The 26,677-nt window shown below is 52.3% G+C and overlaps 2 protein-coding genes across 2 annotated transcripts in view; both read right to left on the bottom strand.

The window, feature by feature from the left end:
• The window catches only part of Timp2 (TIMP metallopeptidase inhibitor 2), a 46,879-nt gene that overhangs the window by 17,646 nt on the left and 2,556 nt on the right, over positions 1–26,677 (bottom strand). The window lies entirely within an intron of this gene.
• Cep295nl (CEP295 N-terminal like) lies at positions 123–10,962 on the bottom strand. Its single transcript, XM_050140124.1, has one exon. The coding sequence runs from the start codon at positions 8,584–8,586 to the stop codon at positions 6,955–6,957; it is 1,632 nt and encodes a 543-aa protein (XP_049996081.1). The 5' UTR covers positions 8,587–10,962; the 3' UTR covers positions 123–6,954.

Consider the following 26,677-nt stretch of genomic DNA (forward strand, 5'->3'; position numbering starts at 1 on the left):
AGGAGGGAGAGAAAAGAGAGAGGGGAAGAAAGAGGGGCAAAGAGAGAAAAGGAAAGGAGAGGAGAAGGAGGGGGAAGAGGGGAGGGAGAGAGAAAGGAGAGAGAGAGAGGAGAGACGGGGGGGGGGAGGGTGCGGAGGGGGGCGCTCTCACTATGTAGTTTTGGCTGACCTGGAACTCACTATGTAAACTTGAATTCAAAGATCCACCTGCTTCTGCCTCCCAAGTGATGGGATTAAAGGTGTGTGCTACCACATCCAGCTTTTCAACAAGTTTTGAATTCTATGGTGTCCATAATAACACATGGACGTTCCTTGAGAATCTAAAACCACACCATGCCCATTGTCCACAGAAGGGTCCAACCTGAAGGAGAGCTGCTAGCACTTGCAAGATTCCTCCTTGTTGGGTTCTGTTAACATGTTGCGGTCCCAGCTGCCTCAGGACAATCCCTTATGCCATGCGAATATTTACATACTATGGATGGATTCACTTAGCACCCTCTCTGATCTGTGAGCTCCCCACAGTGAGCAGAAATGAACCCACAGCAATCAACACCTATCTTCTGAGGCTGGAAAGATTGATTCCAGATCACCAGAGGGTTACAATCAGGCCACCCTGTCCTTCAGGGTTCTGCTGTGACCTGGGGCCAGCAAGGTCCTACAGAAAACATGGAAGTTTAATTTGGGGGTGGTTCCTCCCTCCTGGAGCTTGGATGGAACAGGAGCCTTTGCCAAGATTCTGCCAGCACAAATCAAGGGTTGGGAACACGCTGATACTGTAACTAGATTGGGATCAACCAAAGACAGAGATACACACTTTAAGGCTACTAGCATCAAGGTGGGGGGCCCCACAGAAAGACCTTCCTCACCTCCTAGATGTGCAAGCAGTAACGTCAGGTCTAGCTGTAAATGTCATCCCGAGGTCATCTGGCCCATTTCATTTTTTCATGGTAGAGTTACACACCAGTCAGTTCGAGGATTATAAAAGACACATCATTCTCTCCCAGAATAAACCCAACCTGTGAGGCTCTGATGTCTTTTTCCAGTCTGTCAGGAGGTGGGGGAGCTGCAAGGTCTCTTTATTAAGCTCCCCAGAAAACAGTGTGCCACCACCTTGTCATTTACACCAATTCAACTAGCAGAGTTCCCATTCCATCCATAACTAGACCCTGTGGCTGCTGCTTGGGATCAGTCTTTTTGCCCCTTTCTAGTGGACAACATGGCACCCGCAGCTGGCCAGCAAAGGCTGCTTGCCTTTTGTACCTGGATTAATTTATCTTTAACCCTGAAAGTCAGTCCAGAGAATGAGGCGTGCCCCCACTGCTCCAATTCGACACCCTCAGATGGGGACAGAAGACTAGCCACATGGTCCCTGGCCTTGTCCTAGGACAGCTGCCATGGGATGGTTTCTCTGTCCAGGATGCTGTCCTTGAGGAGCACTGGAATCTGAGTGGGGCTGTGGAGGGCATGGGAAAGACTTGGAGAGACCCTTGTTCCTTAGAACTGGCTGGAGGAACTGCTGTGGATGGTGAGTAACACGGAGGCTTAGCCCTGGGGCATTAAAACCTCTGCCTCCCAGGCTTGAGGCCAAACCTCAGCATGCGGGGATACAGGCATGGGTGAACATCCAGGTGTCCCAAGGAATCAAAGACGGGTTTGGTGCCCACAATTCCTCAGGTAACAAGGACTCCACCTCTGCCTTCTGTCTCTGGCCTCATGGTGACACCCTTCCCATGGCTGCCACCTCTAGGTGCCCTCTGTAGATGGTTGAGGTCATCCACCGAGCTCTGCCCTGCTTTGTCCCTCCATGTCCAGCCACTCGGCATTAGTGAAAAAGACCTCCAAACCCTCTCTCTCTCTCATTTTCCTAAAAGGGAAAAAGGGGCTGTCATTCAGTAATTAAAAACAGTTCTGTGCTGGTGACCAGGATTGGGCACAGCTTCCCTGCATCAGCAGCTGAGACCAGCCCCTCCCACATGCACTCCCAAATCCGGTGATCGATCCCCTCACAGGCAGCAACTGGGCTTTGAGGGGGGGGGGGCGTGGAGTGTGAAACCAAGCAGGGCCCCAGCCTTCGGGTAGGGCTGAGCCTACTCAGGATGAGGTCAAGACCCGCTCATCTCTAATAACTCAGGCCAAGGCGAGCAGATGGGTGTGGCGGAGGGTGAGGCAGAGAGGGGAATGGCAAGGGGAATGGGGCATTCAGCTCTGGGCCACACCACCGATGGACTGGTGCCTGGGAATATGCCAGGCCTGCCTAGCAGCAGGCTCCCTGCCCACCGCTCAGATTCTAGCATGCTAGCACGCACAGGAGGGCGGCTGTCCGCTAGATGCCCGTCTCCATGGAGACCAGCTTTCCCATCTCCATTTCCTGCCCATTGCTTTGGCTCTTCTCGGGGAGGGCGATGGCACATCTATATGAGTGCACAGAAGGAGGCTACAGCGTTCTTGGCCCAGCCCTCCAGCTGCCCCGTGCCCCCCAGGACCCTGGCTCCTCGGCTCTAGGCCTGGTGGGACCAAGCCACACCCTGCCACCCGTCCTTTCCAGCTGCGGGCCAGCGAGATCTGATGCCAGGGCCTTAAGTGCGGCCCTTCCCATTCACGTGCTGCTGAATCATTTGAAAAAAATGCGTCCCGCTCCTGGGAGGGTTTGCTGAGAACAGTGTGGCTTTGTGGAGGAGGCTGCTGCTCGGCAGTTTCTCCGCCAAGGAGCCAAGGGCCTCGAGGAAGCCAAGCTCAGCTCTGCAAATCCCAAACCCGGGTAAGCTGGGCAGTAGCCTGGCAGGGCTGGAGGCAGAGAGAGCCTAGAGAGGTCCCTGGGGTATTCTGCCCACCCCTGTAAGCCATCTCCACACAGCCCCGAGGAAGGGGCTGGGGGGACATGACAGCAGTGGAGGATCAGGATCTTTTTTTCCACAGTGGAGGGCCAGCGGTCATCTTTCTTCATCCACCCGTTTCCAGGAGCAAATCTAAGGTGACCTGTGACCTCTGCTTCAGCGCTTAGCACTGACAAGCCCTGCCCATGAGTGGGGCACTAGGGCTTAGGGCTATGAGTAGAGTCAACAAACCATGTCTGAAGGGAGGACAGGAGGACGTGGGTTCCCACTCCTAGTCCCTCATTGGTACAGCCTCCACCACCATGCCATGGTGTATGGGAGGACATTCAGGACAGCTCTCAAGTCTCCAGGCAGATGGTCCGGGACCTGCCACTTCCCCAGCCTGGCTCCTCTCGTGACTGGCTGGAAGCCGGACCCTGTCTGGTCTCAGAGGTCTGCACTGACCTCTTGTCATTTCCTACTTGTTGGAGGGACACTGCAGGTTAGAGAAGGTCCCTGCCCCACTCCCAATTTCACACCCCTATCTGAAACCCATCCTCTCTCAGAGGTATGAAGTCCTGGATGCTGCCTGTGCATGGGGTTCAGTGGGGACAGGTGGCTGAACCAATTGTGCGTCCACAGCATCATCATGATCATGACTGAACGGTTCAGCCAGTGTGGTACCGAGCAGGGCAGGGAAGCCGATTGGCTGTGTCTGCATCTCTCACCTGTTGGACACTCTGGGCATGCCCCACCCTGTGGACAGTGGTATTGATGCTGTCCTTCAAACCTCTTGGGCAAACACGATGCCTGTCCACCACTTGGTCAGCCCCAGATGTGTCTTGAGTCCATGTAGACTGGAGAAGAGGCATGAAGCAGACACACACAGAAGTAGCTTGATGGCCAGGATCCTGATAAATGCGGTCCCTAGCAGGAATAAAGATCCTGCACCTGCCTTCCCACGTGAGTACAGACACAAAGTCAGGGAGCAGCTCAAGGGTGCACAGTGCTCTGCAGAGGTATGTGGGAGAGAGCCTGGGTTCTCCTGCTTCTGGGCAGAAGCTACACACACCTTCCAGTGTACTTGCTCACTACTCTGCATTTCAGTCAGCTGGAGACTGGACCAGGCAGCCTGTAGACCTGGAGTATGAATACTGCCCTCCCCGCCCCCGGTCAGAACTGCCATATGTGAACTAATGTTTCAGGAAGGATTTGAGCGGTGCCAGCAGGAGTCAAAATTGCCCCCCCCCTTTGAATACTTGTGTCAAGAATGAGGGAGTTGGTGACAGAGATGGCTGCAAGTTGGGCACGAGGGGAGGAGATAGAGTGTCAAGGTTGGAGAAGGTTAGAGCATTGGCCCCTTGGGTACCAGACTCTTCATTCCTGTCACTGTCTATAGGACACAAGATCCCTGTGGAAGCTCAGGGGTGAGAAGAGTGGAGGGGGCGGGGAGACTCCAGGTTGCACCTGAGGACTTCCTTTGTGTTGCCACTCAGACGTCCTGATGTGAGTGAAAGAGTGAAAACGGGGTCTACGCAGACTTCCGAGCCTCCGAGGGTGAGGTGGGAAGTAGCCATGATAGCTCCTTAGGGAGTCATTGGGAAGTTATATTCTTCGGGTGAGGAGATCCTCAGGATTGGACACACTAGCCACACCACTGACCCGGGCTAAGGCTTTCCCACCCCTCTTTAGCCTTCTATAAGACATGGGGAGAGGGCAGGGTATCTTCTCATCCTGACTACCAAGGGATAGTGTAGGTGTTACTGTCCGGGCAGAGATGAGTCACCCTCCACCGTGTCTCAACGCCCATCCCTACACCTACTTTTAGCTCAAGTGTAGCCAAGAAGGAGCGATTCCTTACTCAGAACGCGGGCCACAAATACCATCTTTGCACATGGAAACAAAAACAATGGGCTCCGGGAAGATGCGTCTGCTCACTGGGCTGTGGCTTCCAACTAAGTCGGGAGGCTCAGTTACACAATGTAAGGCTCAGTTGTGACCACAGCTTTAAGCTAAGAGGTGCCACAAACACACACACTACTCTTCGGGACAGAGGTGATGCTGCAGGGTGTCCAGACAGCCCTGAGCAACAACTGACAGTCAGGCACCGTGTGGGAACAAAGTACAATGACAGAGAAACAAAAGGCAAATCTCAAACCCTGAGAGAGAGAGTCCAGCCAAATGAGCAGCATGGCAGAGGAAGCCTCAGGTTCAGGATGCTCAGAACCACACACAGGGCCAGTGTTTCACATCTTGCTATAGGCCTAGCCCCTGGCCAACGCTCGCCACACAAGGCTACTCGTCGCTTGTGTTTTCTGCTAGCCACAAGTTACATGGCCCTCATGTGCCACCCAAGGCTTACCTCCTGGGACAGAGCTGTGGACAGGGTCAGGGACAGAGTTTGGTACTCAGTATAAGTGAAAAAGTGTCAGGAGAGCAGATGAATCTCTTTCAGGAGAGATGGCGCCAACGGGAAGCAGAGGGGTGGTGAGCGGAGCCCACCCACCTACGCCCCAGCTGCACGTTTTCATTTGCAGCTTCCAAAAGCGTTTTAAACAAGAGCTGGTGCCAAGGCTGGGGTTAGATTCTGAAAGCGCGTCTCGGCACCAGACCTGATCCAAATGCGCTGGCGGCACAGCCTCTCTTTCCAGAAAGGGGCACAGACGCAGCTGGGATCCTGGAAGACAGGCTCGGACAGTCCACGAGATGATCCTGCCATGGGGAGGGTGAGCAAGCAGAGGTTCTGGACTTGTGGCTGGACATCAAGAGCTAGACCACAGCAGGGAAGAGGAACCTCAACCCCAAGGAAAAGCACCCATGACCGACCGTGTTCAACGCACATGTGTATGTTGAAGGGCTCAGCAGGTGCATGTCTAAGACATGAGAGATTAGGAAAGATAATCAATACATGGCAGAGAGCCTGCTTTTGGCTCCTCCTCCCACCCAGGTTGTGGGTTTGGCTGACATACTTAACATTGTTCATTATATTATCTACCAAACACTTAGGAGATAAATATAGCCCTTTATGGACCAATATTTCTAATGAGTCATGATCAAATATGATCAATCAAGGTATCTGGAAAAAGGCCGTGAAAGAAAGATGGGAGGAGGAAGGGAAGAAATGAAAAGAGCTCCAGAAACTAACAAAGAGCCAGTCAGCAACCACTGTCTTAGCCAATCAAATCTCATTGTACTTGGCCACGCCCACTCATGACTACGTGCTCTAAGGCAGACCCCACTCCCACCAATGCCTCGACTGCAGTGTTGGGGATTGAACCTAGGGTCTCATGCACACTGCTCTAAGCCTAGCCGTTCCACAGCAGCTTTGGGGCTGCAGAAATAGAGCCCAGCAGTGGCCAGAGGCTGATTGGCAGAGAAAGCGCTTTCACCCTCTCGGCTCTGCAGAGAAAACTATGTTGGCTACTGCCTACCTGGTATGAGCTCCCCACAGCCAGGTGGCTGCTGGTTCAGAGTGATCCCCAATCTATCCAACATGTGCTCCCCACAGCCAGGTGGCTGCTCGTTCAGAGTGGTCCCCAATCTATCCAACATGTGCTCCCCACAGCCAGGTGGCTGCTGGTTCATTTTGAAAAGCTAAGAGCAGTAAACTTAACACCCAGGTCTTCCCTCCCACCCCCACCCATCAGCATTGGCCCCATCATCACTGGGTGACTCTGTCACCCAGCTGGGCGGGGGTTTGCCTGCTCCCCCCACCCATAAAGGTTCTAAGAATGCATACATTGTGAAACAATGTTGGCTTTGTCTTTTGGTGTGCAGCCGCCTTCTAAAGGAGAGAGGTTTAGCTAATGGCTCTGACACTGTCTCAGCCAGAGGCCAAGCAAGCAATGATGTATCTTTTGAAACTGCGCCCGACTGACCCTGAATGCCCCTGAAAGCCCAGGGTTTGGCTAAAACATCTCAAGAGCTGATTCTACCTGGGGTTTCCATTAAGTACACACAGCCCATAAAAAACAGACTCCATCTGCAGAACGTGGGATAGACTCGCTCTCTGGACCCCACAGGGATTCTGCTTCTGCGGGAAGGAGTTTGCCAAGATGGTGAATAAACAGACTTAAGAGATACAGGCATGGTGCAGGCAAAGCAGCCATCAGGGATGTATTTATCTCGGGTGGGTCTGCCTTTAAAATGTCTTTTGAAACTCTTGCAAGCGTTTCCTGGCTTTATCCAAAAACTGCTTGTGTAACTTGTTTTGCTCTAAAATCTGCTGCTGGAGGTCACGGATCATCTGGCTCTGTTTGTCCTCGTCAAGAAGGCCATTGTTCAGGGAAGTGTTTTTGTCAGAGGCTAGGGCCGGGACCCCAGTGGAATAAGACTTGAGGAGAGCCAAACGCATCCTTCTGCGTTCCCTGCGTTCTTCCTCTAGCTCAGCCTTGTAATGGATTTCCAAGCTCATGTTGGGGTGCTCTGTCAGCTCCAACAATGTCTTTTGCCTTTTCTGCTCCAACTCTGCCTTCTGTTTTTGCCTCAAAGCCATCCAGCTTGCTATAGAGCCGTCCTGTTTCTGCAGGTAAGGCCTAAGGCTTTCTTCCTCTGTTGTGGCCAACTTGGGTGGCTCCCGTCCTGACTCTGGGCTCTCTGAGAACGAGTCATCTTGTTCGCTAGATGTTCCTGCCTCGGGAACAGGTGTCAGGCTTTCAGGCCTTAATAGGTGCTTTGCTGTGGTTTGGTACCTGGGGTACTCAGCCTCACTTAGCAACTGTTTCAAATTGGTCTTGGACCACATTTCAGGGGCCTCCATGTCTGATGGGCTCCCATACTCCTCAGCAGTCGTTTCTGCCTCCTCTGTACTCTCCCCTCTCTGGATGTCGCTGCTCTTGCCCTGAAACTCTGAGCAGCTCTGTTGCTCATCTGGATTCTGGTCTATCTTGAACTTCTGTTCCAGGTGCAAATTCAGATGTTTCTTCAGCTTCTGATTGGTGTTAAACAATTCTTCGAAGGCAGACTCGAGCTCTTTGTGCCACTGATTCTTATTGGTGTACCTGCACGGCGACCCCTGGGTTGTGGTCTCCTGTCTGAAGGTGGAGCTGAGGAGCAAGGGTTGTTCTAAGTCAGCTGTTTTGTCCTGCAGACTCTCATCTGTAGAGTTGTGATTCATGTTCTGAGCAAAGCGTGAAGACCCCCTTCTCATCAGCCGCCTCCCCTCCCGGGGTACTTCCTCCACGCACTCAGTTTCCCCAGCCCCAGTCAAGAGTGGGTTGAGCTTTACCAGGTCTGCCCCTCTGCTCACCCGAGGGCCCAAGGGCTGGTAGCTGCCATTGCTCTTACTCGAAGGCACCCGCTTCCCTTTACACTTCTCACAGGTTTTTGGGACCCGGACTTTGGTAGAACCCTGTCTCTCTGAGCATGTTGCTTTTTTCCGGGACTTAGGGTGTTGCCTGGGGTGCTCTTCCCGGCGGCCCTTCTCCTCTCTAAATGCTGCTCTGTTTCTCTCCTTAGCCCTCATATGTTTTGCTGTTCCTCTATGGCTGTGTTCGTCCAAGTTGAAGTTGTTTCCCGTGGCCCGCCCTGTTGCTTCATCCAACAGACGGGCTAAATAGAGGCGTTCCATGTCTCTAACCTGCTGCAGCCGCGCCTCCTGCCACTCTACCTTCAGCTCCTCAGCCAGGCGCTGCAGCTGCCGCGTTTTCCACTGCTGCAGAGTGACGTCACCCTTGTCTCGGACTTGTGTCAGTTCAGGCTTCTGCCTCAAAACTAAGGCTTCCTCATCAGAAGAGGGGCTCAGCTCAGCGGCTCGCTCCATGTCTCTCTCCATTTCTGTGAGTTTTGCAGACACACTTGCAGGCAAAGGTGGCCGTAGCCAAGGAAGAGAGGCTGCGGGGTCCGGGGCACCCGCAAAGACGACGAGAGAGTCACAGCAAATCTACAAGGCCAGGAGGGCATAGGCCGCTCTGGACAGCTGGAGAAAAGTGTGCAAGACCCTGGAGACAAGTGTGCAACGGATTCTCAATGCAGGATACACTCAAAAACACGCCCAGCAGATCTCTCCTCTGCCCCTGTCCCCTAGCACCCGTTCTAGCCTGAACACTCTGGATAGGAGCCTGTGGGGGCATCTGTTTCCTAAGAGTGTGACTGCAGATGCCATCTGCGGTGTTCGGACATGAGTTTTGGTCATCACAACTGGAGGGAGAAAGCGCTACCAATCTGGCTGGGGACAAGCCACGGACGTCAATAAACATCTTAAAAGGCACAGGGTGGCCTCCTGACAAAAAAAAGTGACAGCAGCACCTAGCCTGAGAGCCCTCCACCCCAGTTAGGACTCAGGTGTTGGGGGAGGGTTGCAAAAAAGGGGCCGGTGAGGACAGACCTGGGAAGGATGGGTGGGCGCTATGGCCATGGAGCCTAGCCTGTCGTGAGAGAGCTGCCTGTAGGTGAAGATGAAGGGGCAGGAGAGGGAGGAGCTGCAGGCAGGGTGTGTGCAGGGGCCTGTGTCTAAGGATGTGTGCTCATACATCTGTGTTACACACCTCTATGCCCAAGAGCAGAGGTGTGCAAGAAGGGGAGAGCATGTACATGCACGCTTGTTACTTGGATCCAGTACAAACCAGAGATGCAGGCACATTTATCTATGTGCATGTCATTGAGAAGAGGGGTACATTATGCAGGCATGTGGTATGGGTGAATGCTTGCTTGCTACACGGATCTAATACAAACCAGACAGAGAGGAGAAATGTATGTTACATTGTATCCCGATACCGGGCTTGCTACTGTGAGGTTATCTGAGGACCACTGTGTGTACCTGTGGCATAGGAAAGGCCCGTGCTTTGCCAGACCTTTCTAGAGAAGTTGTGCTTCCCGAGGACAGAGTCCTGTGGCCACTTGGACACTATGGTCTGCGTGGAGAAGAGCCCCCAACTGCCCTTTCTTTTCATCCCCATAGAAGCAGGCTGACCAGCTCAAGCTGATGTCAGTCACAGCAACCAGCAACCAGCTCCTCTGAGCACTGGGCAGCTATGATGTAGGTTTCCTTTTTGGAGGTAGGGATCTCCCTATATAGTCCAGGCTGGCCTAGAACTTGTAATCTTCCGGTCTCCCTCCACTCCCCACATGCTGAGCTTATAGGCATATACCACCACACATAACATAGATCACTTTTTTTTTTGTCTAGTAGCCCTGGGAGGCAAAGAGCTATTATCATCCATAGTTCACAGATGGGGAAGCTGAGGCAGGGAGCAAGGGGAACACTGAAGCCAGAATATCTAGCTGGAAAGAGGCTAACAGACTCTCTCTGACTGGGTAGACCACAAGGCCTTTGGCCAGTCACATGATCACTGACACAGATATATATGTCCTTGTGAGAGCTCCTTGCTCCAGACTAGGCAATGAGAAGCACTTTCTTAAACCAGCAGCTGATACCACACCCACAAGCCTGCTGACCACCATGGTGGCCAAAAGGAGAGAATGAGAAGAAGCCGTGAGCCTCAGCTCAGGAGCCAAAGTGGAAATGGTTCTCTGGCAGCTGGGGGCCCACACTCCAAGGACAGGGACCCTTTCTTCACATCACATACAAAAATTAACTCACAGTCGATCCTGCACAGATGTAATGCCAAGTCTAAGATTATAAATGTTTAGAAGAACACAAGTACACAAGTATACGTATTCGTGGCCCTGGCTTAGGCAAAGATTTCTTAGATCAAACAGGAAAAACAAAGTAGCGAAAGAAGAAATTGATAGATGAAGGCCATGAGAAGGAAAGCAGCATGCTTTGAGATGCCATGATCGAAACACCTTCTGCAGATGCCAAGGTTTTCCAGACACACAGACCCAATAAGAGACTCCGGTACACAACACTTGACCAGTCCCTAAGCAGACAGCTTAACTGTAAAAGTGGCTGCAGAAAGATGGCTCGGCAGGAAAAAGAGCTTGCTGCGTAAGCCCAACAACTTGTATTCAATCCCCAGGGTCCTGTGAGGGAGAGAACCGACCGCCGGAAGTTCTCCTCTCACCTCTGCATATGCATGGAGGCATGCACATGTGCCCATCATAAACACACAAAAATGATGTCTTAAAAAGATACAAGTAGAGCTGCAGAGATGGTTTGGGTTCAGCTCCCCGCGCTCATGCTGGGGTGGCTCACAAGGGTCAGGAACTCTAGCTCCAAGGATCTAACGCCTTTGGCCTCCATGGATCACATGTACATCTCACCACCTTACCCCTCCTCCCCGTTCCCCCACTCTCCCATTCCCCCACTCCCCCCCCACCCGCCACAATGTAATTAAAAACAATGTTTCTGAAAGAGAGAGATACAGAAAGGCACTTCCCCCAAGAAGACAGATGCACCACTAAGACAGCGCATCAAAAGATGGCCAAGAGCCACAGGCACCAGAGAAAAGCAGGCTGTTACTGCTTCCTGCCCTCAAGGATGGCGACAATCAGGAGCCAGGGAAACTGGAACCCTGCACCCTGGTGGTGGGTGTGTAAAATGGGGCAAGGCACGTTGTCAACAGTCTGGCACTTTCTCTGTTTCTCTAGGTCTGTTGGGTAACCTGGAATTACCACAGCTAAGTCTTTAGCTAGGAGAAACGGAAGCTCAGAGAGGCTGAATGACTCAGATCCCAGAGCAGCTGGGTGTAGATGGGTGTCTCATACCCAAACCCAAGCTTTACCCACCGGGCACAGCCACAGAGGTGTTGCGAGGGGTGGGGAGGGTCTGTGTCTCTGGAACTATTTTTCTGATGGCACCAAGCCTACATAAGGCATGAAGTCTGTTTCTGAGCCTGGAGTCACTTAGTCCTTTTTAACAGGCGACAACCACCAAGACCTGCCATGTCTCTGCCAACCAGAGGTGCCCCCATCCCAGTCAGTGACTCTCATCCTCATGGAGAAATCTTTGGGATAAGCTTTGAAAAATTATAGCTAGCTCTACAGTTCAGGAATCTATGTCCCCATGACAACTGCCAACCACATCCCCAGTGCCTTTCTATGATCTTTCCTGGGCCCCTTTCCCATTCTATGTTACCAGAGGACAGGGCTCCCCTTGGATTCCTGGAGGGTCCTTACTGAGCCTGAGAGGGCCATGGGGAAGCACCTGGTCACCTGTTGTTCTCATCAGCAAGTCCCCAGTGTCATCCACAGCCACCACCAGCACACACCTGAGCCAAGTGGGGTCAGCACCAGGCTGCTTGGAAGAGAACCCAATGCCTTTGAGCAGTTGGGTAGAGGAATGCCCCATGCCTGCCACAGTAAAATCAGGAACCAAAGTAACATAATCAGAAGCCACACAAGGAACCACAAGATGGGCTCACACCAGCCAGGCAGGGTCCCCAGCAGCAGGATATGGGGTCCGGCCGCTGACCTGTGTAGGTTCTGTCTCACTGTGCAGGAGAATTATCATAGTGCCCACACCATGTGGATGCCCAGGTCTGCCGCCTCCACATTCATGAGACGAGTAACACAGCTAAATGGTGGCCACCAGGCCTTCTACATTCTGGGTTTTTTCCTGACAAAGCTGCAGCACCTTCCTACTGCTGGGTACACAGTGGCCACAAGGATAAACCCATCCATTGTAGCTGACACAGGTCAACAACAGCCAAGAGCTACCGCCTTCTAGGGATGCCAAGGTGACCCTGGAAGCGTGTGCCCTTTTAGAGATGCTTAGCCAGGCCAGGTGATACTTGGGGAGGCAGGGCCAAGTGGATTCAACTGGGTTGTTGCATCAGTAACCACAAAGCCAAAAAGTCGTACAGCAGGACGACTTTTCGTCACTCCCAGGCCTCACACATATCCCCTCGTCTGTCTGGAGATGCATCATGGACATGGGTTAGTTGAGACTCAGAGAGGTTGGGTAGCTTACCTAAGGCCAGCCAGCCCCTACCCAGCAGGCACCAAGGTCTCAAATCTCAGCAGACAGACCCTGATCCAGACTCCTAACCTGCAGGAGCAGGAATCAGAGCTGGGAGTTTCAGCTCTGGTCTGAGTTTTGTTTCCTGGCTGCTGCTGAGGCCTGAGGCGAATTTGTGTGTTTTCTGGGTGTTTCCGTGGGACACAGTGGTGCCTCTAAGTTCGCCAGATATTCTACCTGTTGCCTTTCAACAGCTGGCTCTCTCCCTCGCCCAACAGTAGGTGAGCCCCTAGGACTTCTTGCAAGCCTTCCTATCTCCCATCCACCTCTCTGCCTGCACCCTGCTGCAGCCTACACTGGCCCCTGACCAGCAAGTCTCCAAATACCGTCCATGGCCAACAGGCTCTACCCTAGGGAGACGCTACCCCAGCCTGTAGGACAGCAACAGGATCCCTTCTTGCTATCCTGGCAGCTCCAACCCCAGTGCCCACTGCTGCCCAGCACCTTAACTGTGCCCATGTGGGTTCTTCATGAGATAGACGTGCCCACCCCCACATTCTCCACCTGTATCTCCAGACTCCTGCAACTCCCCTGCCTGGGACACCCCACAACAGTAGCTCTCAACAATCTGCACACTCGGGACTCAGACATCAGCATTTTTGGAACATAGAGACCGTTATAGATTAGTGGCATGCGCTAGCGGGAACATCTCTACACAGCTCAGCTTTGCAGTCTTATGCATGCAGTCTGACACTGCTGTATCGCATGAGAGCGCTGGCACACAGCACACACAGCACAATAAAGCAACGCTCTGTGTTTTCTTTGGTTCTTTGGGACAGCATGGGGGACACCCCAGGACTCCTAAGATACACAGAACAGGGTTATCTTAAATTAAGTGACACCAAACCAAGTGGGCTTAGTAAGTTAATATTGTGTGGCTGTAGCACCCTCAATGCTAGCTACGACTTTCCTCTTACCTCCTTTTTCTTTTCATTTTATTTTATGTGCATTGGTGCTTTGCCTGCAAGCGTGTCTGTGTGAAGGTGTCGGATCCCCTGGAACTTGAGTTACAGTTGGGAGCTGCCATGTAGGTGTTAGGAGTTGAACCTGGGTCCTCTAGAAGAGCAGTCAGTGCTCCCAATTGCAGAGCCACCTCTCCAGGTGCCCCCCACCCCACCTCTTCTACAGAAGCCTGGCACCACAAGAATAAATATCTAGCAATTGAATCTGACATAAAAAGCAATGAGGAGTACAGGGACCCGTGGCCCTAGCTGGTGTCAGGGACCCGTGGCCCTAGCTGGTGTCAGGGACCCAAGCTTTTGACTCTAAGCTCACACATCCTAAAATACAACACTCATGGGGTGGTGATGACCCACAAGTAAGAAAATCAGCTGCCAGGCTCCATCTCAGACGGTTCTTGTGTGGCTCTGTTGAGATTGGGTCTCACTCTAGGCTAGTCTGTAACTTGAGACCCTCCTTACCTCAGCCTTTCCAGGGCTAAGATTATAGGCCTTGTGCCACCAAGCCCAGATCACAGTATTTTTCAACAGAGTGTGTTCCTAGCCAAATCTGACATGACAAAATGGAAGAGGAATACATCCAAATCTCACCAAATTCAGCGATTAGTAGTGTGGAGGCTTGGGAGACCAAAGAACTGCCTGTGGCTGGGAGCCACATAGACACCCAAAGCACCAGTATGGTTTCTACCTGCAGCCAGAGAAGAATCTAACCTGTTCTGGACAGCCTAGACAGCCCTGGACAGCCTTGGACACAGAGGGACATTGTGGTCATAGTACTGTTGTACCCTGTCTGCACAGCCAGGATGCCCCAGCAGCAGAAGAGAGGGTCTGTGCCATTGAGAATGGTACCTGGACCTAAGGGAGCTTAGCCAACATCTAAGATGAAGACAACGGTCAAGGTACAGGAAACTAATGGACAGACGTGGGTCTATGACTTTAAGGAATGAGGAGTATCGATGAACGGACAAGTGACAAGGTCACAAGATAATTAAAGGCACAAGAGGGACTGAGGAGATGGCTCAGTCAGTAAAGCTCTTGCTGTCTCAACATGAAGACCTGAGTGTGGGTCTCTGGCACCCATGTAAAGTAGCTGGGCACGGCAGCTCATGCCTGCAACCAGTGTAGGGGAGGCAGAGACCGGTAGGTAGATCCTCTGGAGCTCACAGGCCAGCCAGTGGATCCAAACTGGTGAGCTCCAGGTTCAGTGAGAGACCCTGTCTCGGAGTATATGGTAGAGAGAAAGCAGGGAAGACACCTGATATGAGCCTCTGGCACGTATAAAACCCAACAAACAAATCAAAAGCACAGTGTGAGCCAGGTCTGGTGGCACATGCCTTTAATCCCAGCACTCGGGAGGCAGACACAGGAGGAGGGCCAGCCTGGTCTACAGAGTGAGCTCCAGGACAGCCAGGGCTACACAGAGAAACAGGAGATGAGAAAGAACAGCTGGACAAAGTTTTGGAAGAGCAAGGAAGAACCAGACGTGGATAACTTTCTCCCAGAAGGTTCTGGATTAGGAGGAAAGCAGGATGGAAGAAGGGGACGCCAACAAGGAACTCAACGACGAAAGCCAGAGGCCTCCGCAGGCCTGAGGAGCATGGAGGAGTCTGGGTGGCATGCTATGTGCCCAGGAAAGGATCTGAATGCTGTTGCCTCAGTCCCTCATCTGTGAAGTGTGTGATGGCAGCCTCCCCCATCACTGTGAGGACCACCCAGATGCACTGCCAGTCATGTAGGGATAGGGTGGTACTTACCGTGTGTGTCTCCAGATGACCAAGCCAAACCACCGAGGAGGACACATTACAGGGAGGCAAGGGTTGGCCGGGCAAAAGGAAACACTTTCCAAAGGGCTGTCTTGAAATCATTGGGGAGGCAGTGAGACACCCATCACTGAAGGCATCCAAGCCAAACCCAGGTGAAATGAACATCAGAAATGTTTTTAACCCCATTTCTCTGAGTTCTAGCTTCTATGCCTCAGAGTGTGTTGTCCCGTACCCCATTTCTGGCACTTCCTCACCTAGCTAAGGTCTAGAGGGGTCATTCCTAAAGTTGCTGGGCTGGGTGGAGTAGCAGAGCCACCAACTCCGCTAGGCGAGGGCCTGGTAAAAACATAAGCCCTGACTAAGATCACAGCAGGTTTTTCTCCAAATCCTAGGGGTGTGGCTACATATCGACATTTTACCATCTCCTCAAGCCCCACTGGGACCGGGTGGGCTCTACCAGGCTAAGAAAGTTGGGCAGCCAGCTAAGGGGGTGAAGGACAAGCTCATATTTCCAAAGATATACCTTGTCGCAAAGCTGACCTCTGACCTAAGAATTTGGGCATCCACCAACCAAGAGGGGCACTTACAGCTGATCCAGTTGGTGCCTTACTAAATATAGGGGTGGTGCTCACCGCCTGTTTTCCAAGTCTCTAGCCAGGTCAGGGGCGCCCACACCAGCTGCCACTCTTGCTCCGCCATAATGTCCCTCCCACTCCTCAAGGCAGCTATAGAGTCTCCCCAAGCTGCAGCCCCTAACTCTCAGCACCTAGTCATCCTTACAGAACTTGGCCCGGGCATGGGGCCAAGAACTCCCCCTCCCAGAGGAGAAGGGGCAGATATCACACTCTTACAATCTTGTCTTAAGGTGGTCCACGTGGGGTCTCAGGGGTCACTGACCCAGGTTAGCTGGAATCACCACTCCCCAGCTCTTTCAGCAGCCCAGTATCTGCCCTGGCTGGTTAACTATGGGAGGCTGTTGCCATGGGGACAGCAGAGCTGTTGTGCTGTGACATCATCCGCAGGGGTGAGGTCAGGGATAGAGACAGGCCAATGAGAGGACAAAGGTTCAGGGGAGAAAAGCAATCACAGATTTGTCTAAAGCGGCAGGGGTCATGAGCTTTTTGGAGGTGCCTGTTTGAAGAGGTTTTGACAAACAGAGGCCATGCCATACAGAAACTCTCAGATCACAGCCACAGCGTCATGGAGGGCACCCTCCCTCCCCCAGCTGACAACATCACGACCTCTTCCTCCACCCTAGCTGTCAGAACACTAAGATGACAGATTCAAGGTCTCAAGGACAAATTCTTCCCACACCTTCTTCCACAGAGACAGCAGCTGGCTGGACTTGGTCAGAGGGCATATGGGTTACTTCCCAACAGCTCTGGGGACTCTGAGGCAGGTGAAAGAAGAATCTTAGCTCCGCCCCCCTCTGTCACTCATAACCCTACAGAACTCAAAGTCTGACATGCTTGACTATGTTTCTAGGGCTGGAACATCCTCTAAAAATGGGACCACTGGACTGTGGTTAAGTTTGCGGAATGTGGCTTTGATAAGGAGTCAAGCATTTCCTCTATCGAGGAAAAGTGAGCTGAGGTGTGGGACTCTCAGAGAGCATAAGATCGGGACAGCTAATCCTGGAACCCAGGGCTTTGACTGGGTTGGACGAGCTCTGGGAGGGGCCACTGACCACAGGGGGACTTTCTCCACCAAAGCCTCCTGTTTTTCTGGTCCCTTTTCTCACACCCTGGTGATGGTTTATTTTCTATGACAACTTGACCAAGCTAAGGGATACCCAGCTAGACAATGAACTAAGGGACACCCAGCAAGCTGGTTAATCTAGAGCCATTTCTGGACACGATTAGCTTTGAACCAGGCTTCCTGGGCTACCCGGAGCAAGCTTGAGGGCCTAGAAGAAGGGAGCATTCTTTCTCTGCTCGGGCGTGGACCTTCACCTGTTGCCTACAGCACTAGGGCTCCTTGTTCCCCATCCTTTGCGCTCTAGGCTCACTCCATCCTGGTTCCCCATCCTTTGCACTCTAGGCTCACTCCATCCTGGTTCCCCATCCTTTGCACTCTAGGCTCACTCCATCCTGGCTCCCCATCCTTTGCGTTCTAGGCTCACTCCATCCTGGCTCTCCCCATCCTTTGCGCTCTAGGCTCACTCCATCCACCTCCATTCTTCAGTCTTTGAACACAGACAAAGCCACATCCCTGCTTTCTGGTCTGCAATGGTGGCTCGCAGTCTATCACGGTGGGAGCCCATTCCCATATCAAACCCTGGAACTTCTCTCCTGGATCTTTCTCTGGGGAACTCATGGATACAGCCCTGGGATTGGCTTTTGTGTCTCTTTCTCCTTGCCCCTCACCTCACATCTTCAGCCAGAGAAAAGGGCCTGGACATAGAATGTGCTGGTGGTTCCTGATAGGTGGCTCTTTCGGCCTGCCCCAAACTGCTCACGGCTTCCGGTTCCCATTGCTAACCCTTTCTAGGTCTGCTCAGAACGATGGTGATGCTGCCACACCCAACCCTGCCGCACCTGTGCTCTCTTGACACGAGCCCCAGACTCTGAATGAACCCAGTAGGCAGGCTGGGAGCTGGAGAGAGAGCGAGTGCTAGCTGGGTCAGCAGGAGAACCTATGTTTGAGCTCCAGAGGAATGGAAAAGGCTTAGGGTGGGGAGGGGGTGAGATGGGGGTGGAGACACATGCTGGCAATCCCTATGCTGAGAAGGTCCAGACAATAGGTGGACCCCATGAGGGTCACTGGCCAGCACCAGCAAAAACATCACCAACAGAAACCCCGAAATATCCACTCTGCTAAACAACACAGGTCACACTGGCCAGGCCAGGGCAGGTCTAGAGAGTGCCTGGTTGATGTCTGCCTGTTATTAGGCAATCATAGCAAGTACTAACTTAAAAAAAATCCATGTATAATCAAGTCCATTTTAGGAAATTGAAAAAATGCACTTGCAAACAGGAATCTGATTCCCTCACATGTCCTCACTTTTACATTTTAATTTAAAATATCTATCCATGCCAGGCTGGGGGAGGCATGCTCGGTGTTAGAGTGGCTCACGGAGGAGGTCCCAAGTTCACCTCGCACCACACAGCTCGTGAAGGACTAGCCTCATCTGTTACCCGCAGGACACCTGACGCCGCACTTACTAGTGGCCCCAGGTCCTATACATCCAGGTGATTCTGACCTTTTCACCAGACAAGCAAGACTGAATAAACTTGTGACCAAATGCTTACTGGTGTCTGTTACCAATTCTCTCTCTCTCAAAAAAAAAAAATTCCTGGATACAAGCTTATTTTTATAATCCTGATTGCTCTGCCAGCACGCCCATGGGAGACTCCAGAAGGCGTACGTTGAGACACAACATCTTTGTCACCAAGCCTCCACAAAGACACCCAACCTTCTGCTCCCCTCCCCCAAGGAACAGCACTCTTGCATCCAAAGCCAGGAGCCTGCTCCTGCTTGAGTCTCTAGGGACTCCTGGCCCCGCCACTGTCCTGGTGACCGTGGACAAGAAGATGTGCTCCATCTTCTGAGGGTAGAGCAGAGAGAAGCCAAGCTGGGTTCACATGTCCCCAAGGAAAAAGAGTCACTGTGTGCTCCAGTCCACAGCACAAAGGGGAGACTGCCTCTTCTGGCACTTTTGTCCCCATAGCCTCTGGGCAGAGGCCACAGGTTTCCCAGGAGGTGAGAGTCCTGGAAGGGGATGGCAGGGCTGACATCTGTGGAGCCCATTGGGACACATTTTGGAGCTTGACTCGTCAACACCTTCTTTACTACACCCTCAGGGTTTGTTGGACAGCCTGAGAGGCATAGAGTAGGGACTTGATCAGCTGAGCGGCTCTAAAGTCAGTGCCTCTCCAGATACCTCCCGCTTCCTTGGTTAAGAACCAGCAGGTCGGGGCTGGAGAGATGGCTCAGCGGTTAAGAGCATTGCCTGCTCTTCCAAAGGTCCTGAGTTCAATTCCCAGCAACCACATGGTGGCTCACAACCATCTGTAATGAGGTCTGGCGCCCTCTTCTGGCCTGCAAGCATACATGTAGACAGAATATTGTAGACATAATAAATAAATATTTTAAAAAAAAAGAACTAGCAGAGAGGTGCCTGGCGAAGGTTGCTTCTGTCACAACAAGCTCTGCTATCTCTGCAGAAGGTGGTTAGACTCCAACAGGGTGTCAGGAAAGTCAGAACCAGCTGCAGCGCAGGTCGGAAAGGGGGCAAAAGCTGTCTCAATCACATGCAGATCCTCAAGACACACTGACGAGACCCCTGGGACTCTATATCCACAGGAAAATCTGCACAGAGAATCAGGCTTTGTTATGAAGCCTCCCTCCCACCTCTCCTCTCTTCTAGGAACTCAGAGCAGGCTGGGGGAACTTAACTGCAGCTTCAGGGTCAGCTTGGAGAATGGCCCCACAGGCACCCTTTCTCAATCCATCCTGTTGTTCTGGAAATTACAGAGCAGGTAACCTGATGGATACCATACCACACAAACCAGAAACCTGCACCTGTATCACTGAGGCCAAGGAGAAAAAAGAATTTTCTACAAAGGACAGACTGTTGAGGACTCAGGCTTTGAGGGTCTAAATAATCTACGCCATACTCATCCAACCCCCGCTGTGGCTGTATAATACAAGACAGACAATGCCCAATCTCTATAAAGCTTTATTTAAAATGGGTAGTCTGTCCAGCATGGGAGTAAATTTGCCAACCATAGAAAGAGGCCCGGAAAGTGTCAGGATATCAGCTGTCTTCTGTGGGGCTGTGTCACCAATGTGACTACACCAGATGTCCTGGTGCAATGTGACTGTCACACACACGGAAGGACCAGTTCCTCTGGGAAAAGGCTAGCCTGGAAGGCTCAGATGAGGTAACCTCTGCTCTGGGTGCTGTGAGGTAGACAGAAGTCATCTTGGAAGGGCCTTAGGATCCACTAAACCACATGCTTTAAACACTCATGATGTGTATGTACGTGCGTACGTGCATGTGAGTGCAGGACACACAGCAGCCAGAAGAGGGTGTAGAATCCCCCAAGTTAGAGCTACAGGCAGTTTCCAGTCTCTCGCCATGGATGTTGGAAACCAAACTCAGGTTCTCTGAAAGAGCAGTATGTACTCTTAACCCCTGAGCCATCTTTCCAGCTCCCGTGAACTGCGCACTTTAATGGGGTGATCTGTATGCTGCTTGAATCATACCTTACTAATGAATGAGGCTGACAAACAGCCCTTGTCAGAGACAGAGAAATGCAGGGTCTCAAGGCAATGCCTAGAACCCAACCCATGGAGGAAGGAATGCTCAGCCTCTTGAGAATTGTCCTCTGACTACAGAGTACATATGAGTGTGCGTGTGCACACGCACACAATTTTAAGAAAGCCAGGGGACTGTCAGCAAATTCATCAATTCAGTAGCTGCCTCTGAAAACAAGGATGGAAGCCAGATGCCCACTTGTCTGATGGTGGGGTCCTACCCTCAGGCTGGGTGGCGGCTGTGGAGGCCTGGTCCAATCCAAGGCTTTTCCTGAGGTCCTGCTGCATGGAGAAGGTCCCCTGTCTAAAACCAGGAATACAGTTGGCCGAGCTAGTGAGAGCCTGGGGCCAGGGCCCTGGGGGAGCTCCATCTCGGATCCTGAGAACCCAACCATCCCGAGACTGGAGTTATCAGTCCCAAGGCCACTGTGTACTCCATCTATAAAGTCATGTGTTCCACTGTGCAACACTGCTTGTTTAGCTTCTTGTTGCGTCTCATTGTATAAGAGCTGTCTGCTGACTCTGTCCCGTTCTCCCACACACCCACAAGCAGTATCTAAGATGCTGTACTTCATAAGAAACTTGTTTGGCATGAGACCTCCCAAGCCCAGCTTTCTGAGTTCCTTATCTTCTCATCTCCTGTCCCTCCTTAGGACCCCATCGCTGAAGAATGATCTGCTGGTCCAGGTCAGGTGGCAGAACTCTTTGACCTTTTGACCTGGGTGTCCACTCCATACTGTTGCTAAAATGGATCCCAAGCATGTTCATGTTAAAACTAGGCACCACACTGGGCAAGAACTGAGTGACCACGTTCCATACAAAGGCTGCTCCTGGGCTTGTAGAACTGAGCCACTCCGGGCCTGTTTCTGGATCAGAGATATAAATCTGCACCACCGCAAACAACCAAGCTCATATTCAGTCTCTGCCAACAAACAGACAGGCAAACCTTGTGAAATCATCTGCCACACGCACTCCATCCCTCCTTCATGGTACATGCGTCACCTGGCCTGCTCCCAGAGACCACTCCAAAGTCAACCTAGAAACACTCCCCTTGAACTGCTTCCTATCCAGCCTTCTCCACAGGGCCATGAATCCCTCCTTTATCAGCCTGGGTCTTGGGGATTTTGTTGCGTGTGTGTGTGTGTGTGTGTGTGTGTGTGTGTGTGTGACTGCATGTGGTACACATGTAGAGGTCAGAGGACAACTTTGTGGAGTTAGTTCACTCCTTTACATGGATCCCAGGCTTGAACTCAGGTTGCTAGGTTTGCATGGCAGGTCCTTGATCACTGAGCCATTTTGTCAGCCCTGGGCCTTGGATTTTATCCTATGCAAAAGGGGGGTGACAAAGTGAACGAAGAGGACGAATATCAGGAAGGGGGGGGGGAGGGTATGGTTCTTCCAGCACATGTGTTAACATCCTTGCTGTCGCTGTCACCTGTCTTCCCTCCCAGGACTCTGGCTGCCACCTGTTCCCCCCTGGAAATCAGGTTTCTTCTTTGTTTTCTCTACTGTGTGATACCTGCATCTCAGCCCTGAGTTTTGCCTGAGAGCTAATGAGGATTGAGAGGCAGATCCAGTTCAGTGTTAATGGCCTGGCTGCCACCACCAGCAGGCTCTGCTCTGAACCTGGTTAGCCTGTCTTCCCTTCCATCACCCACAACCTAAGAGAGGCGAGAGTGAGTTACTGTTTCCATTTCGGAGACCGTACTAGAGTTGGGGGACTCAAGTACAAGGTCATGGAGCTGGTCTCTGGCCTTCACTCTGGGCAGAACCAGCCTCTGGCCACATTTTGCTGTAAACGCAGGCGCCCCGCCCTTACTGGCTCCTCCCCCATTTCCTGTTCTCTCCACAGCCCCCTTCCCCCTACATTTTCCAGTCTGCTAAAGAGCTGACTGGGCACTTCCTCATCCAGGCCCACAGCCCAACAGAACTCCCAAAGCCCTGTCTGCCTGACCATCTGACCAGGCTAGGAAACACCTGCCTGCCCACTCTAGGGGGTGGGTGTCAGTGGCAAAGCTCTTTTCATCCATAGAGTTACCCCAAGCTCAGGTGCTGGCACTGCCCCCTGGCTCACTAGATTGTTCCCACAGGCTCCTGCCTCTGCACAGTGTCTAACCAAGCCTCCCTAGGCTCCACTGACTGGACCCCAGGCCCTGCCGCTTCCCACAGGCTCAGTAACCTCTCCCCAGTCACCCACTTTCTCAACCAGCTCAACTATGCTAGCTCTTTTGCTCCCCCAACTACCCCAGGCCACTCCCAGCCCCCTTGACCTAGAGGGTTATCTGGCTGATAAGATCCACACCTCAGGATTGCCCAGAGCTTCATTCTAATCCCTCCCCCCTCCATCCAACAGATTCCTGTCAGCCACGAGGCAATGAGCAAGATCACTGAGGTGCTATATTCCAGTCTTCACTTCCCTCAAGACAGTTGTGTGGCTGACTAACCCTTTGAAAATTCCCTGGAGCACCTGCCGCGGAGCTTTGTGTGTGGTCAGCAACCCAAATGTGACTACTCAATTGTCCATGCTTAGAGGAATAAACCACGAGAAAAGCAGGTGTCTAAGTCATAGCCAGGCTGGGCCCACAGGCAGCGAAGCCACATAGCCCACGGTGGAGGGGCGTGGGTTTCTAAGTCACATAGCCACATGGGTGCCGAGGCTCAAGTGTCTGAGCCACACAATCATGCTGAGCCCAAGCTACACATCTGCACAGCCACATGGGCCCACTAAGTCACACAGCCACACCACGCCCTCCATCCACTGGATTGAGATCATCCTCGGAACCTAGGATTGGCCAGCACTGATCAAGATCTAAGCAGAAAAGCAGTTGCAGTTACCAAAGAAGGGTTCCTTCTCCAAGACGTCCACATATACAGACCCCTCTTCATAAAGCTACCCCTCTCACAGGGCGGTGGTGGTGCACGCCTTTGGTCCCAGCACTTGGGAGGCAGAGGCAGGAGGATCTCTGAGTTGGAGGCCAGCCTGGTCTGCAGAGTGAGTTCCAAGGACAGCCGGGGCTGCACATAGAAACCCTGTCTCAAAAAAAGCTACCCCTCAATTTGCATGATAGAATATGCTCCCAATCTGCCTTTTGAGGGACCCCAAAGCTTTGACATGCGCATGTGACACAGCCCATCAGGGAGCAGCTCACTGTGTGGGAGTCCCCTTCCTTCCACTCTTGCACAGTGGAGCAATGATAGAGACCCAGCAGGCTGGGACAGCAGGTTGTATGGATCCCAGCCAGCTCAGGCTGGGGGGTGGGGGTGTTCAGCTGAATGTGTTCCAGGCAGCTGAGGACTACAGTTGCTGGCTCTACATCACAGCCTCTCCTGACACACTGAGCCTATTGGTCACGCTTGGTCCAGAAATCCTCCCTATTCTTTGACCAGCTCTCCTCCTGGCATTTTAGGCATCTCATCTGCTGAATTCCCCTCCACCACATCCAGGGACACTCATAGGCTTCACTGTTCTTATCCAGATCTGGTAACTAAACCAAGACCCTGGCCAAGCGCTCTCATTGGATAGGTTGCCATTAGACATTGTATCAGGTCACCACTAGACATTGTATCAGATAGGTCGCCATTAGACATTGTATCAGATAGGTCACCATTAGACATTGTATTGAAATTAACACCACTCTCACCACTCATCCCTAACCTCTGCTGCTGTCCTATTGCCTTGGGGACTCCACCAGCATGGGCAGAACACCAGCAGAATTGCCCGGACAGTCTTAAAAATCCCAATAACCACACCCAAGTCTCACGGTTCCAGGTGATGATGATTCTGGCCACCAATCTACATCCTGTGTGTCCTTGGGGACTTGCTGTGGGTCCGCTGTTGGACAGAGGGCACCATATTACCAGTCAGAGTGACAACACATGACCCCAATCTGCACCAGCCACTTCCTGCCGCTTCCTCGGCCACTGTGAACGTATCATTCTCTCATCTCAGTCCAGCCCATCCACCAAGGATGCTCCAATTGACACCATCAAGGTGCACTTAGCTGTGCTTGGAGCATCCTTTCTCAGTCTGTGTCTACACAGCCTATGCTCCATGTCTCATTTCCTCCCTCTGGAGAAATACCATCCTAGCCATGAGCTGCCTGGTCCCGGGGGTGTGTGTGCATGCTAGTAGCATGTTAGCATGCACCAGGGGCAGGGGAGCATGCATTGCAAGCGTTTGAGCCTAGCTCCGGTGTTGGGGAAGGATGCATGATCCCTCCTCCATCTGCCAGATTGCCCATACCTTTCTCCTTCCTTTTGTTTTGTTTCTTTCTCCCCTTGCTGTTCTCTCTCTCTGTCTCTCTGTCTCTCTCTGTCTCTGTCTCTCTCTCTCTGTCTCTCTCCCCTTGAGATTCCTGAAGTTGTGAAACACATCTCTCAAATGTGTTCCAATGCAAGCGGTCCACAGCCTTAGGTATTAGGCTTAAGTCCCTCACCAGATCCAGTCAGCTGCTCCTCCTACCTAAAGAGCCATCTAGAGTTCATGCTAAAAGCCACCTGGAGGCCCAAACGAAGGTGAGGAGGAGGAAGGCTGAGACCCAGTCCATTTGCAGGCCAGTGCAGGAGCACTTGACCATCACACCAGGAGATTTCAGAGGCCTGAGCAGGTCCCATGCTTTCACTGAGCTCAGCTATGTGGTGTGAGAGGGTCCACACCTCCCTGCTTGATTGACACATCATTCCTCTATAGCTCCAAGCCTGGGAGTTACCAACGACTCAGATCCCAGACCCTCCCCAGCAGAAGATGTCCATCCAGGATACCAGTCAAAGTGTTCGCACAGCTCCCTCCTCAGCAGCCATCAGCATCCTTCCCCTTTGTAACTTGCAAATCCATTTCAACTTGCTATGTGCTTACCCTTGAATTTGGCAAGTTCATCACTTAAGTTAGTCATTTTCATGAACCGCACTAAGTCTGACTTTCTTTACACCTTCCACTGGCCACTTGCTGGCAGTTGGCAAGGGTCTGTGTGTGCCTGCTAACCTTTAAACCCACCTCTGCTGTCCCCTGCCCTGGTGTTAGAGCTTCCTCTTCCTAGTGGCTCATTTCTCCCTTATGTCCCTGTAGCGCAGAGCCAGCCACTCTGGACTTGTTGGTTGAGACAGACACGTCCAGTATGAAAACTATGCCTGGGGGCCCAGAGAGCCTGCTGCTAGCAGTTTCTGCGGAGAGCCACCATCCGCCAAAGTCTGCAAAGCTTACAGCGCCTGGCGGTGCCTTGCTTTGCTTTTCCACAAGTCAACAAAGACAGAGTCATTGCTGAGTGCGTGTTACATGCTTTCTGGGGTGGCCACTCCTACCTTTCTGGTCTCCATCACCACGTACACAAACACACACAGGCTCCACAGAAAGCCACTATGTCCTCACCTTGATCACCCACCATACCTGGTGGCCCTTTAGGTCTTGTCTATGGCCTCAGGCCTCACTATCTGAGCAGAGGGGGTGGATTCCCCGCCCCCATTCCTGAATGCCCTTGATTCCAGAAAGCAGTCAAAGCAGCCAGAGTCTGCCAAGTAGCTCAGCGGATTTGACCACTCCAGGTTCCGTGGCTTGCGGTAGGAGGTGAGAGAATCAAACCAGTAGTGTTCCTGAGTAGCGCCAGGATGCAGACACGGGTCCTATGTGTCCTGACCCAAAAGCGCAGAGACAGGGACCTTCCAAGAGTGGGCCAGCCTTCTCTTATCCCTTCCATAAGAAGTGTTACAACTCTCTCTGCCCACCATAGCTCCAGACCTGCCATTAGCAGAGAGATCCCTCCCAGGAATCCGTTGCCGGTCAGACGCTGAGCCAGGCAGCTCGGCTGTGTGCACGCAGCAGCCACCGGAAAAGCTAGTTTTTATTAACCCCCTATGTGCACCCTTTTCAGGCTCCTGGGTCATGATTCTGGGTGTCCAAAATCTGAGATGCTTTCAAAACAACAGCAGCCCAGGTCTGAGCCAGATCTTCCGTATCAGCTTGGGAACTCAAGAGAGAGCAATGGGCAGTTCTGACGTCAGCCAGACCCGGATGCCCCCCTGAGCAAG

The sequence above is a fragment of the Alexandromys fortis genome, unplaced genomic scaffold (assembly GCF_014885135.2).
Source record: "Alexandromys fortis isolate MF-2015 unplaced genomic scaffold, M_Fortis_MF-2015_v1.1 scaffold_39, whole genome shotgun sequence".
Taxonomy (NCBI): domain Eukaryota; kingdom Metazoa; phylum Chordata; class Mammalia; order Rodentia; family Cricetidae; genus Alexandromys; species Alexandromys fortis.

What these genes read in the sequence shown, in the direction of transcription:
- Cep295nl (XM_050140124.1), bottom strand. Translation starts at nt 8,586, where the DNA reads ATGGAGAGAGACATGGAGCGAGCCGCTGAGCTGAGCCCCTCTTCTGAT.